General features: G+C 57.8%; 1 protein-coding gene across 2 annotated transcripts in view; it reads left to right on the forward strand.

The window, feature by feature from the left end:
• The window catches only part of STK32B (serine/threonine kinase 32B), a gene marked incomplete at its 5' end in the record, with an annotated part of 156,031 nt that overhangs the window by 35,733 nt on the left and 106,886 nt on the right, over positions 1 to 13,412 (forward strand). For both annotated transcript variants that reach the window (XM_084233442.1, XM_084233443.1), the window contains one exon: positions 12,581 to 12,636. In XM_084233442.1, coding sequence (XP_084089568.1) covers positions 12,581 to 12,636 — 56 coding nt within the window. The remainder of the gene's footprint in view (positions 1 to 12,580; positions 12,637 to 13,412) is intronic.

The raw sequence follows: 13,412 nt of genomic DNA on the forward strand, positions 1-13,412 counted from the left end.
TATAATGTTTGCTGTAGTTTTGCCGTAGATACTTCTATTATTCAACAATTAAAATGATTTCACATGCTCCTGTTCCCCTTTCGTCTGTTAATGTTACCAGTTTTCTGTTTCTGATGAGCCGAACCTGTTGCTGTGTGAGCTCATCTTAGCGTTGCGTAGTGTTGATGTTACCTCAGTAATCGTCGTCTTGCTGGATTCAGACTGATGCTATTTCATTGAGGATTTTTGTATCTATATTCATGAGTCAGATTGATCTGCGGTTTTCCTTTCTTAAAATGTCCTCACGTTTTGATGATCTCATAGAACATATTGGAAAATGTTCCCCCTTTTTCTGTTTCCTGAGTTTACATAGTCTCGGGGCTCTTTTGTGCTACAGTGAGAGAATTCACCACTGAGATCATCTGGACCCAAGATTTGCTTGCGGCAAAGCTACTTGTAGAGTCAACACCTGGAGAGACAGGGGATATCCCATTTTTTTCTATTTATTGTCTGTCACTTGGTCTCACGACTTGCAGAGTGAGGGATTCTGGTTCACGCCCCATTCCAGTTCACAGGCAGCTCATGTCTCCCCACGTCCTGAGCTTCCGGGTCGCCTGCAAACCGTCCACCTGCCCTCGCTGTGGTCCCTGGCTCCGGGAAGTAGGCCCTTTAGATGAGTAGAGCCACATGTAGCATCCCCAGGAAAAGCAGAAGAGTGACTGAAACAGTCATTAGGAGGGAATGGTTATGTTTAAGTCTGAATCACTCATTAGTCTTGAAGAATGGAGACCTGCAGAGGCAGTTTACACGCGCGCACCCGCAGTGTTCAGCGCCAGGCCCCTTCTGAGGAGGGCCTGGGTGCCTGTACAGATGCCTCGTTTTCCTGGCGAGGGAGCTGTGCTGGGAGGAGCTGCATAGCCCTGGTGGAGAACCATGTGCGTGGGCCTTGCCGCCTGCCCCCGAGATCGGGCCCCATGAGTATGGTTTGTCTGGGGTGGGGCGTGAGCTGGCAAGGAAAGGCAGCCAGAGAGGGTGTGCTGTCAGCCCAGCCTCCACTGGCACCTGTGGATTTGGGGAGGCAGTGGGGAGACTTGGGATTGATCCACCCATGCCCACTGTTGTTGGGCGGGGCTGCTCCCAAGGGACTTTTAATTCCAGGCATTTCCCGCTTGCTGTGCAGGGCAGACAGACAGACTCCCGCCACCAGAGAAAACAGAGAGAGGCAGCGCTTGCTGTGTGCGCACTGAGGTGGGAGAGAGGCAGGATCCAGCGGTGCCTGTGCCTGGGCTGTCATAGTCAGGATTGTCCGGGGAAACAGAACAGTAGGATAGACACGCGGACAGGTAGATAGGTGGACAGGTGGATCGGTGTGGAGGTGGACAAGTGGATAGATGGACAGGTGGCAGGTAGATAGGTGGACAGGTGGATGGGAGGACAGATGGACAGGTGGATGGGGTGGAGAGACAGACAGATCCAAAGGAGTAAGATATCCGGCAGGTCTGACAGAGACTCCACTGCTGGGCCCCTACGTGAGAGCAGCAGCTGAGCTGTGCACACAGAGAGTGAATGAAAAAGCAAACATTGTTATGACAAGATTTAGGGCTTGTTTGTTACACAGCAACACCCAGCTCCTCCCGATGGATGGGTCCCCCCACACCCACTCCCCCCCTCTGCCACGCGAAACCCCTTTCTCAGGACAGGAAGAACATCTCTGTCCCCGCCTGGGAGGCAGCGAGGTCTGCCTGGGCCGCCTGTCCAGCGTCACCGTGCACCACGGCCCCTCAGCGTCTGTGAACTTGCTATTCTTGTGCTTGGAATAATCTCTTGTGCTCCTTAGTCCTCCCCTCCTGCACTCCTGCCCTCCCTCTGACCCTGCCTCCTCTGGGCTCCGTTTAAGGTTCACAGCTAAGGAGCCGTCCCTGCACCCAGGTGCATCCATCCCTGCGGTTCTCTCCGTACCCAGGCCCGGCCCGTCTCCAAGGCGCAGGCGAGACTGTCGTGGCCGTTTCCTGTTCTGGTTTTGGGCTCCAGGAGGGCAGGGGTGACGCCCGGTGCCTCCTCCCGTCTGCAGCACATCCCACGGCCAGCACCCCAGGATAAGCTCCCATTAAACACGCAGACGCAGGGCGGTGCCTCATGACACTTTCCCCCAGGGGCGCCTGTATCCAGGGCCGGACTTTCTTGCAAAAGGAGCCTTGGGCAGAGAGGTAGCACTCACCTTTGTTCAGTTCAGATCTTTTCTAAGAACTCCCTCCGTCTTCCGAGAAAGAGAGAGACATCGGTGCCCAGGAGTGTCCCCTCCGGAACCCGCTGCAGCCCCAGCTCCTCCACATTAATGAACCAAGTCAGGGAGCGAGCGGCTCTTCGGCCAGCTCCACCACATCACGGCTAGTAAGAAACCCACTCGCACGCGGGAGAGGGACTGGCCACGTGCCCGGAGACCTGGCGTCTGTCTTGGAAGCTAACAGTGAAGCTGCAGTTCTGTCTGGCTGGGAGCACAGGGCTCGCAAGGGTCCCCAGGGTGCCTCTGCACGTGTCGCGTCACCAGCCGCCCGGCATGGGTGCTCAGATCCTCCTCTGGCTCCATGGCCCACGCGCGAGACCCAGGTCTTGCTCTCAGGACCCTGCAGAGGCCCTTGGTCCCGCGTGTTGATGGGCACACAGCTGGCCAGCGGGGCCCAGTCCCTGGACCACCACAGCCCCCACAGCTCCCCAGGGCCCCATCAGTGGAGGAGACGTGTGGGAGCCTGCACGATTGCTTCTGACGGGTCCAGGGAGACGACCGGGGCCCCGCGGGCCCTCCAAGCACCAGAGGAGGGCGCCGGTGCAAACAGGAGGGAAGACAGAGGAGGCGAGAGATGGACGAGGGAGGTGGCCGCAGGGGAAGCTGCACACGAGCCCTTGGAGCCCCCACCCTGCAGGCTTGTGCTCCCCACGGCCCTCCAGGGAGGCACAGGGTGGAGGCCCCAGCCAGAAGCGCTCCCCTATCCCCCGAGGGTGACCCCCACCCAGCTGGGCGGCCGGTGACTGCAGCGCGGCTGCACCTGGCCAGGCTGCTCACCCTTCATGGGGCCCAGGACACGCACCTGCGCTGCGCCCCGTGCCCCCAGGCTGGTGGGGGTCAGATGAGGATGGAGATGCTGCTGAAGCACAGAGAACTGTGCCCGCGGGAGGCCCAACCATTGTAGGAAGCTCCGCCATCGCTCACTGTCCCTAGCGTCTGTCCCGAGCTGCAAAGCGGGCGTAGCGGCCACTGGGGGTTTCGGGAGGATGAGAATGGACTGATGCACTCAGGGTGTTGCACATGGTGGTGGGGGGGAGTCTGCTCCTGTTAGCCGCGCCTCCTGGGCATCTGGCATGAGGCAGGAAGGTCGGGCCCTCAGGTGAGAGAAGGATTATTTTATGATGCGCCCTTTCAAGCACTTGCTGCAGAGGCTGACAGGTGACAGTCCTTGGCTGCGTGACCAGGGACTTCCAGACTGACATTGCTGCCGCCGCCTCTGCGGGCGCTGCTGTCTCCAGAGGCTTTAAAGCAAGTTCCAGACCTCTTCTCGGCTCAGCCCGGCTCCTTCCAAACATTCTCGGGAAAACGTGGCGTGGCGTGGCCCAGCGCGGAGCCTCACCTGTGTGTGCCACCCGGGGCGAGGTCGGCTCGTGGCGCGTGGCACGTGACGTGGACCCTCTCTCGCAGCCGCGCACCCCGAGGCCCCTGGCTGACTGAATGCCCGGCGGGCTCTTGACAGCTTGACTCCTTTCTGAGCAGGGCCGTGCCTTGTCATTTCACACTGAGTCCTGCAGGCTCAATAGCTGGTCCTGCTGGCATGAGGGCGTGTGGGCATGAGGGAGTGGAGAAGAGAGACTTTCTGAGTTGGAAGCTCACTTTTCTCATGAGGCTTCCATCTCTGGCTTGTGCTGGCTTTCGTCAGAACCCACGTTCTGACAGGTGTGCTCCCTTCGTTTTTACTGCTGTCACCTGGTCTGGGCCAAGTCACGTGAGCCTGGTGGTTTTAAGTTCAGGCTCCGGAGCTGGCCTGGCCTGGGGACAAGTCCTGGCCCTGTCCCTTGACCTCTGTCCCCCGGGCCAGGTTCTTGGCACGTCTGGGGCTCAGCTTCCTGAGGGAGCAGGTGTGAGCTCATTGCTATGGCAGGCTAAGAGCCACACCTGGCCCAGGGGCATCTTGAAGGTCGTGAGGGTGGGATTCATGGAGCCGCAGCAGTCTGAACCCACAACCTTCCCGTTTGCCAGCCCACCCACTTCCCCGGCCACAGAAGGGATTGTCCGGAAACCTATTAGGTCACTCCCCACCCCGTTCCCCCCACCCCCCGCGTGGGGCTCTTGTAGCTTTTGCTGCCTTTGAATTCTCTCCCAGCTCAGTCAGCATGGCCAGCCGGGCACACACCGCTCCTGCCCTTCCCGCGGCTCCCTGCCCCAGACACACGAGCCTTTGGCCTGGTCCTAAAACACCAAACGCTGTCCTGCCCTGGGACCTTTTCGTGTGCTGCACCCGCGGCTGAGCATGTTTGCCGTGCTTCTAGAACCTGGATGCTGGGGACCGCTCTCCCTCTGGGTTCTGTTTCACAAGCCCCCTGCTCAGCTCATCTGCGCGGGCCTCCTGTGGAGAGTCGCCGCCCCAGGACGGGCTGACTCCACCCTGCCGCTGGACTGCCGCTGCAGATGTCCTTATTTACTGACTTTCTCGTCAGCTTGCAGGTTGGAATGAAGTTCCCCTGACGTGGGGACCAGCCTGTCCTGGCCAGCGCTGCCCCCCAGCACCTGGCCAGCATCCACAGGTGGATCCCTCACAGATGCCACTCGTGTCTGAATACCATGTGACCCCCACCAGCACCGGGGGGAGGGGCAGGAGGTTCTGCCTCCTGGTTCTGCCTCCCTGGGGTCACCATAGCCACGTCTGTCCTGACACCTCGTTCATGGTCACCTCCCGCCCGCACCCCAGGAGCCTGTGGGACATTTGTTTTCCTAATCTCCCCTATTCCCACCCGCCCTGAAGTTTTCATACCTCGGTTGTGTTTCCTGTGTGTGGTGTCTGCGTGTGCCTGCTCGGCACGTAACAGAGGAAGGTTAGTTTGCTGCCCAGAACCAGCTTCGCCGTCTTTGCAGGCCTGATGCTGTGGTTGAGCCTGGTCATGGGGCTCGCCCATGACCCCTAAAGGCCCCCGCCTGCAGTCGCCCCACCATTTAGCAGCATTTTCTGTGCCTTGTCCTGGGCGTGAGGCCCTGGACATCAGAACGGCAGGCGAGCGTCCCGGGAGCGGTCAGGCCGGGTGAGCTGGGGCCGAGGATGGTTTCAGGCCAGGCCACAGCTGCCCCTTCCCATGGGGCCACGAGGGACTGGCTTGGCCTTGCTCTCAGCGACTTTCTGGAAACGTGTGCTGGGCAGCCTGCTCCCCGCAGCGGGGAGCACAGGCCTCCCAGAAAGCTCCTCTTCCCTTCCCTCACGCCGGCTCTCTGACTCCTGCTGCGGGTTGTTCTAGGAAGCGGACAGAGCTGAGCACCCGCCGGCCGAGGGGTGCTGTGGCCGCGGATTCTGCTGTGAAGTGTCCATTTATAAAATCAATCAGGCGAGAAGATCTCCGTTGTGAGGGGCTCAGAGGGGGTCTCCGCCTGTGACTGGGGGGCACGTGTGGCGAGCAGAGCCGCGTGTCCTTGTGCTCTCAACCGCGTGGTCCCTGGAGCCGCAGAAGTCGCTTCTTTGCCCGTTTGCGGAGACTCCATTACCCCCTTAAAGTGTTCCCAGTTCCCAGTCTCTCCCTCCTCCCCCCGCTGCCGAGACGACGCAAACGACATGACTGTGTCGCCCAAATGTCTTCTTGCTTCTGCAGCTCAGATGCAGGCATGCGCCCTGGGGCTCCTTTTCTGCTCACCCCTCACTTCCGAACTGCTCCTCCGGACCGGCTGCTGGGCCGGGCGCACAGGGTTCAACAGCGCCCTGCAACATGATGGCCCCTGAGACTCAGGAGGTCCCCGCCTTGGGGAGCCTGGTCTTTGTGGCATCGCCATGGAAGATGAGGCTGTGCTGGGTGGGCGGATCCACTGGTGTCTTTGTAAGAGGAGGAAGAACACAGACGGGGGGACGGCGGGACCGCGGAGACGAGGTTGGCGCCCGTGGCCACAGGCCGGGGTAGGGACGGCCGGCACTCCGGAGCCTGGAAGAGGCGGCGAGGACCCTCCCTCGTGCACCCAAAGAGAGCACAACCCGCCAACACCCTGATTTGCACCCCTGGGCCCCACGATCGCGAGAGAAAACATTCCAGTGGGGTCATCCCCACCATCTGTGAGTCTTTGCTGTGGAAGGAGGAAATGAACACACCGGTGCAGAGCAGAGGGGGCTGAGTTCTGCTTTCCAGGAATCGCCGGCTCCCGCTCGCCTCCGCCCGGGCAGGTGCTCGACGCCTCCTTATCAGACACGCCACATTCGCGTCGGCCCCCACGTCGGCGCCTGCCCCGCGACTGTGGCGTGTAAGTCTTTCCTTCATCAGTCGGGCACGTGGCGTCCTGAATGCTTATGGAGTCAGTGTTTTTACTGATAAGAATGTGGAGTGACAAAAAAAGGCTTTGGGGATTTATGAAACACATTTATCAACCAGAAAACAAAACGCTTTTTAATGAGACGGAAGGAAGCGGCCGCAGCTCAGATTAACCAGTGCGGGTCTCCTCTGTGCTGAGCACCGGCGGGCGCGGACGGGGCGCCACAGAGACAGCTGCTCCCGCGCTGGCCCCGCAGCCAGAGTGGACGCTGCCAGGAGTCCTGTCGGCGCCACCAGCTGCTCTCAGTCTGTGTCACCTGGAGGCGACTGCACCTGTGCGCAGGGGACCAGGATGAGGCTGGCCCAGTCGGGCCACGTGCTAGGACAGGCAGGGACGGATGCAGGGAGGTGCGGCGGAGTCACCTGCACGTTCCATGAGCAGGATGCACACGTGGCCCTGTGTGCTCCCACTCTTCGGGCGGCCGCCCCGGTGTGGCCTCTGAGCCGTGGTCTCTGTCTAAGTAGGTGACCTGTCGCACCCTGCACGGTGCTCTCACGTGCCGGGGAAGGAGGGGCGGGTGTTTGCTGGATGCCTTTCTTTTCCGGCACTGAGCTTAATGCTCCTGACTATTGCTTCATTTATCTTGGAAATTTATTCTGAGAGGTGGTGAAAAGGGAGCTACTGAATTGACTATATTGTTGTCCACAGAGCTAACTAGTCCCTCCAGCTCTGCTTCCCATGAAACTCTTCTCTGCTAGAGTCCACCCCGGTCCTGTTCACTTGTGAGGATTTGTCCTCCACTCCAGCCTGCCACCGTGTTTATACCCCAAATTACTGTTCATTGGCCTTCAGTAAGTCACAACTGGAAATCCAACAGTAAAATGGCTAGCATGTGCTAAGCCTCTATTGTGCGGCTGGGTTTGCATGCCAGAAAGGAATGCTCTGGCGTCTGGCAACAGCAAACCTGACCCTTAGAGGCTTGAGCAAAAAGATTGTTTTGTTCTTTTGCTTTTTTATAAGAATCCAGAGGTGGGTGGTTACTGGCATCACCTCTAAGGTCTAGCAACAGGACTGACTTCTCTGTACCTGTCTTGACCTTTTGCTTGTGTTGTTGTCTCATAGTGACAAGGTGGCTGCTGCAGCACCAGACATCACATCCATATTCACAGCAGGAAGAAGTGGGAGAGTTGAAGTGAAGAGTCACTCCAGCTGTGGCTGTCCCTTTTCATAAGGGAAAAATGCTTTCCTGGAAACATCCCCACGAATCCTCTACATAGATCTCATAGATTAGACCCCGTCACAAGACCATTGCCAATTATACAAGTGTCTGAGAAAGTGGGGAACAGAATTGTTCAAATTAATTAGACGGCTCCCTGGACCATCAGCATCCCCTGGGACTTGTTAGAAATGCAAATCCCACCACCTTCCCCAGAGACTCAGGGGGTGGCCTTTGCAGGGCTGGGGCCAGCTTCCAAGCCAGACCCAAGGCTCCCCAACAGGTGAAAAGGGAGAGGTGAACTTGGTGGGGTGGCCACACAGCAATTTGGTGAGCAACCAGCAGCCGCAGAGTGACATTTCATTGTTCAGGGATGTCCCTGAAGGCAGGTGTCAAGTTCTCGTGGCTTTAGACAAGGTCACGATGCCCCGGGCTCTGCCTTGGGCCAGCGCCACGTCACCTGTCTCTGCCTGAATGTGCGCTGATCACATGTTCCCTGGCCACTTGCTCCAAGCGTCTGGTGGTCTGAAAAGACACTGTTTTGTACACATGCACCCCTCTGTGCCCCACCTGCCTGTGTGGGGGCAGCTCCACAGAGCTCTGGCTTCTTCAAGGGGTGCAGGTAATGAGCTAAAAGCCAGGGATGACCAACTGTCCTGGTCTCCCCAGGGCTGTGGGGTTCTCACGGACGCAGGAAACCAGGGATGCTAAAACCGGGGTGGCCCCGCTAGAAACCCACTCTGTCTCCCCACAGCTCCAGCGACTCCTCTTGCTGGGGGCCAGCAGCCCTCTGGCTTCTGGGACCAGCCTTAGGCTTGACCTCACACAGAAGGTGAGGACGCCATTTCTGTTCATGGACCAAGTGTGGGCGCGTCCATATTCAGGGTGCCCTCCTGCAGGCCCACTGGGGAGGTGGCCCAATGCCGGGTCTCGGGGAGGCCACCTCACTGGACACGTGGCCCTTGTGCTCAGTCGCTCAAATCAGTCGAGTGCAGTTAACCGGCCAGTGTCCAGCAGGACCCTTGCTCCCTACGTGACCGAGATGCCCCCAGGGAGCGCACGTTTTTGTAGGGGATCAAGATGAGTGAGTCTGTTCACATTGTAATGCTGCTTTTTAAAAGGAGAACAGCCTTTGGCATTTGCCAGTTTGCTTTGTGGTTAATACCCCTTCCCAGTTACAAGCCAAAAAAAAAGGGGGGGCTTTCAATAAGGAGGGTGGGGAGGCGGGCCTTCCCTCTAAGCACGTAAACCTGGGCCCTTGCAGATAGAGCCGGGTGTAGCCTCCAGAAGGAATAAAGCCGGGCCCCTGCCTCTAAAAGGGATGAAGCCTGGGTTGAGGAGTGGGGCCCAGGAGTGGGTACCCTGAATTGGTGGCAGGGCTGGGTGAGACCTAGCAGTCTGCTCCTGGCTGGGCTCTCCTGTCCCGGGCAGATGCCTGCAGACGGTTCCGAGACAGCACCAAGGAGAAAGCAGCCGCTGGGGGTGGGAGAGCCTCACGGGAGCACGCGCCGAGCTGAGGGTCCACGGCCAAGGGCAGTGGTCCTCATGTAACCCCGACAGCAGGTCCTTGGAAAGTGGCGTTCAGCGAGATGACAAGTGACGAAGCCAGGTCTTCCACTATGTTGCCTTGTTCAGTGTCTGCCCGGATTTCTCCTTTTCTTACAACCTTGTAAGAAAACCATGCTGAACGAAGAGGTGCTATTTGAGGACCTGCTGTAGTAGTTCCCCAGAATAAGGGGTGTTGGAGGAATGTCTCTGGCGGCCTGAGAGGTGGTCGTGGAGCAGCCTGCAGCCTGCCAGGACCCAGCTGCGTTGCTGGGCCCAGGGATCATTGCTCACACGCAGGTGCCGGCCTGGCCTGTCTTCTCTCTTCCTTGATCTTTGTCAAATGGGAAAGAGGTTAAAAAATAGGGCGTTTCAGGACCTCCCTGGTGGTGCAAGGGGTTAAAGTCTCAGCACTATGAAGCTATCACCAGCCACTGCATCATGAGTTCGATCCCCGGCTAGGGAGCTACCCACATGGCGCAGCAGACCTCTCCTGTCTCCCCGCTGCTCCCCTCAGCAGTGCATTTCAGTGGATTTGCCTGTTCTGCTCCCCACTTTGTCTCTGGTGAATCCTCTCACCCCCCCGCACCTCTGGCCTGCACCCCAGTTAGTCTATGCATAAATAAATAAAAATAAATCTTTAAAAAAATAGGGCATTTCTTCTTCTTGGAAAGTTATTCTCAAAGGAAACCAGCTGTCTAGGCCCAAGCCCAGAGTTTGGAGTTCACTGCAAGCCCCGCCTCTGCTCGCAGCGGGCGCTCGGCCTGCTCGGCAGGAGCACAATGCAAGAAAATTGCTCTCCAGTGCCTAAGTTTCATACACAGGGAACTAATTGCATTTATTCATTTCCCCACATCCTCGCCCCCATAATGCAATGAACTAATCAATTTACTTTATCTTTTGTAAATAACGTGTCTTCCCAAGTTATTGGGAAGTGCTGTAATTCAATCTAATTCAAAAATATTTACCGACCATTCATTATGTACTAGGAGTCGTGCTCGGCACCATGAATATGGAGATTTGCTTTCAATAATGCCTTTGTCTGATGACTGTTTGGCAAAATCGGACGGTGTTCGTGCTGCAGACGGCGGAGAGAACAGACTTGGCCTCTGACCTCAGGGGGCTTCGAGTCCAGGGGGGAAGTGACCTTGATCAGTTCACAAGAGCCTGGCAACTGATGCCGTGTGGCGTCTGCTGGAGCCGGGCCAGGGGGGCACGTGGGCGCAGTCTGGGCTGGAGGGTGAGGGCAGCTTCTCTGGATGCAGGATGGAGAGCAAACCGCACTCACAAATGCTGGGCCAAGTCAAGAGCACTGAAGGCACAGGGGTGGCTGATGGCGTCGCAGAAACAAGCACGTGTATCCGGAGCTCAGTGGCGTGGGGAGCGTGGGCGGGGGAGGCAGGAGAGGTGACAGGGCCTGATGGTGTCAGGCTCGGGGGAGGAGTTTGCTCTCTAACCAGGAAGCGCTGGAGGGGACTTGGAGGGGGGTGCACATGGACTCCCCCCGCCACCTGCGTGGGGCATACACCCAAGGGTGGGGACGGGGGTCAGGGGAGAGGTAGGGAGGACACTGTCCCAGGAAGCGGTGATGGAGGGCTAGACCCGACGGTGACCGCAGGTGGGCAGACGCGAGACAGAGAGGGAAGAAGGGCCGAGGAAGGGCTTTGAGTGTTGGGGGTCAGGGGTGTCCGGGGTGAGCTCCAGGCTGCCCGCTTGTGCGGTCAGATGGCTGCTGGACGTGCTGAGTCCAGGGTGGTGTCGAAGTGTAGCGGCAGGGGGACTCGGAGCAGGATCTCTGTGACCCGAGCAGATGGGGTGAAGGAGGAGCCCTGGAGCCCTCGGGGGCTTTTCAGGCTTTTGTTGGGATTTACCAGGTACACGGCAGGCAGGGGGGCTGGCAGGCCTCCCAGCCCCCCACCAAGTCTTCACTTTTTTTTTTTAAGATTTATTTATTTATACAAGAGCTGGGGTACAGGTCAGAAGCGCGGGAGGGTGAGAGGATTCACCAGAGCCAGAGCGGGGAGCAGAGCAGGCAGAAGGACCGAAGCACACTGCTGAGGGGAGCAGCGGCCGAGGCAGGAGAGGTCTGCGCGCCATGTGGGAATCTCCCTGGCCGGCCGGGAATCGAACCGGCGCTGCAGAGGCTGCGGACAGCTTCACAGCGGGGCGCTCAACCACTGAGCCACCGGGGAGACCCCCAGGTCTTCACTCTTTCTGGGCTCCCCGGCCTTCTCTCGTGGGCTGTGCTCCCTTCCCCCCTTTGCTCTGCTCTTCCTCCAGCGTCCCGTGACGCCGCCCGTATAAGCCCCGTCTCAAGCCAGGCGCACCCGCCTACACGTGCCCACACCCTCCTCCAGGTGCCGCCATCAGGCATCAGGCGTGCGCTCAGGACCACAGGGTTCCCGCATCAGTCCTAATGGCGGGAGGGCAGAAAAGCCTGATGCTTTACTTACCCTGGACGAAGTTCCAGAGGAGCCGTGGGTGGGCCGCAGGACGAGTCGCCTGGAGGCCCGGGAAGCGGTGCCTTGGAGAGCCTCTGGTGTGAGGGAGTGAGGGCGCCTTGCAGCCGGTGAGAAGAGGAAGCTCATCGGGGCCGCTAGGTGGACTCCCGCATTTAATGGCTGGGAAGATGACGCTGGTGGACACGGGAAGTGCCACCGTGGCGTGGGCTGTGGCGAGGGTGCCGAGCAGGTGTTTCAGAAAGGGGCGTGTGGTCAAGTAGCAGGAAGACGGGGCGTCCGCTGGAGTCAGCTGCGTGTCTGCACCTTGTGGGCCTTTGTGCCGAGCAGGCGAGGCTGTGGAAGGCAAGAATGGGGAGCCTCCTCTGGCGACAGGACATGAACGGGAGGCGCGAGGCAGGGCGGCGGCGGGAAGGGTGTGGGTCTTCCGCTTCATCCTCCAGATGCGCCAAGGGTTCCACAGAGTCACCAGCAGGGAGGCACCGTCCATAAAGAGGGCGGGACTAACTCCTGGTCACTCAGCCAGGTGTGTCAGAGTCCCAGGTGCACAAGATGAGGACTAGAGGTGGGAGAGGCCTGCTGGGAGGAGGCAGTAACAGCGCGTGCGAGGATTTGGCGGTCCAAGTAACGTGATTTTCCTGACATCCTTTCTCCTTGGTCTGAGATTTGTCCCTCATGCGAATATGGGTGTCATGAGTGGGGTGTGAGCTGCCCAGTATGCGTGTTGGGGCAGGGTGGGCCCGTCCTTTCGCGTGCACTAGGCTGTGGGTTTGCCATGAGAGCGTCCCGCGATGACGTGGAATGGGTGGGGGGAATGTCAGGAAGGGTTTTTAGGAAGCAGGACAAGACTTGGCACATCTGATTTGTCTCTTTCTCCCCTTTTTTCCTCTGCAGTCAACTTTGACCATTTTCAGATTCTGCGGGCCATCGGCAAAGGGAGTTTTGGGAAGGTAAGACTACGAATCAGTAAGCATTTTGTCGCTAAAACATGAGACCTGACCCCCCCCCTCCTGCTGGCGGGCGTGTTGGTGTGTCTGTTTTGTGTTGTTGCTGGGCATGGCGGTTTCCTGTTTGACAGAAAGATTGGGACCTGCCAGATTGGAAATGTGAAAGGAAGTTCGAAGAGTTTGCTCGCGATCTGCTGTAATTTCATTCCAAAAATTAAATTACCACAGCAGCCCTGGTTTAGGTGAATTACAGTGGTAATTATCTCAAGAGTGCAAGTGTAGTTTCTTCCTTGAGGATCTAAATGAGCAAAGTGGAACAAATCCACAGACTATGAGCTGGGCAGTAGCTGCTCTTCCCTGCCACGTGCACATTTTATTTGAACATTTTACCCGGGAAAGAACAGCCTCTCAAATTTGCAAGCATACACTATACTGTTGTTGCCCACTGCTGTATAGCAGATCTTTTTAGCTTATTGATTTGCCTGACTGAAAATCAAGTCCATTAATTAGGAATCATGCAGTATCTTATTTTTCTGTGCCTGGATTATTTCACTTGGTGTAATTCCCTTAAGATCCATCCATGTTGGCGCTGGAAGGGATCATGCTCAGCGAAATAAGCCAAAAAGAAAAAGAAAAATACTGGATGGTCTCACTCATAGCAGGAATCTAGAAAACTTAAATAAGGGACCAGGAAAATGAATATAAGAAAGTGAAAATCAAAATCAACAAAAAACTATGAACCAGAGACACTTTTTGGGGGGTGGGGGGCGGGAGGGGAA

The sequence above is a fragment of the Talpa europaea genome (genome assembly GCF_964194135.1).
Source record: "Talpa europaea genome assembly, chromosome: 5".
NCBI classification, from domain to species: domain Eukaryota; kingdom Metazoa; phylum Chordata; class Mammalia; order Eulipotyphla; family Talpidae; genus Talpa; species Talpa europaea.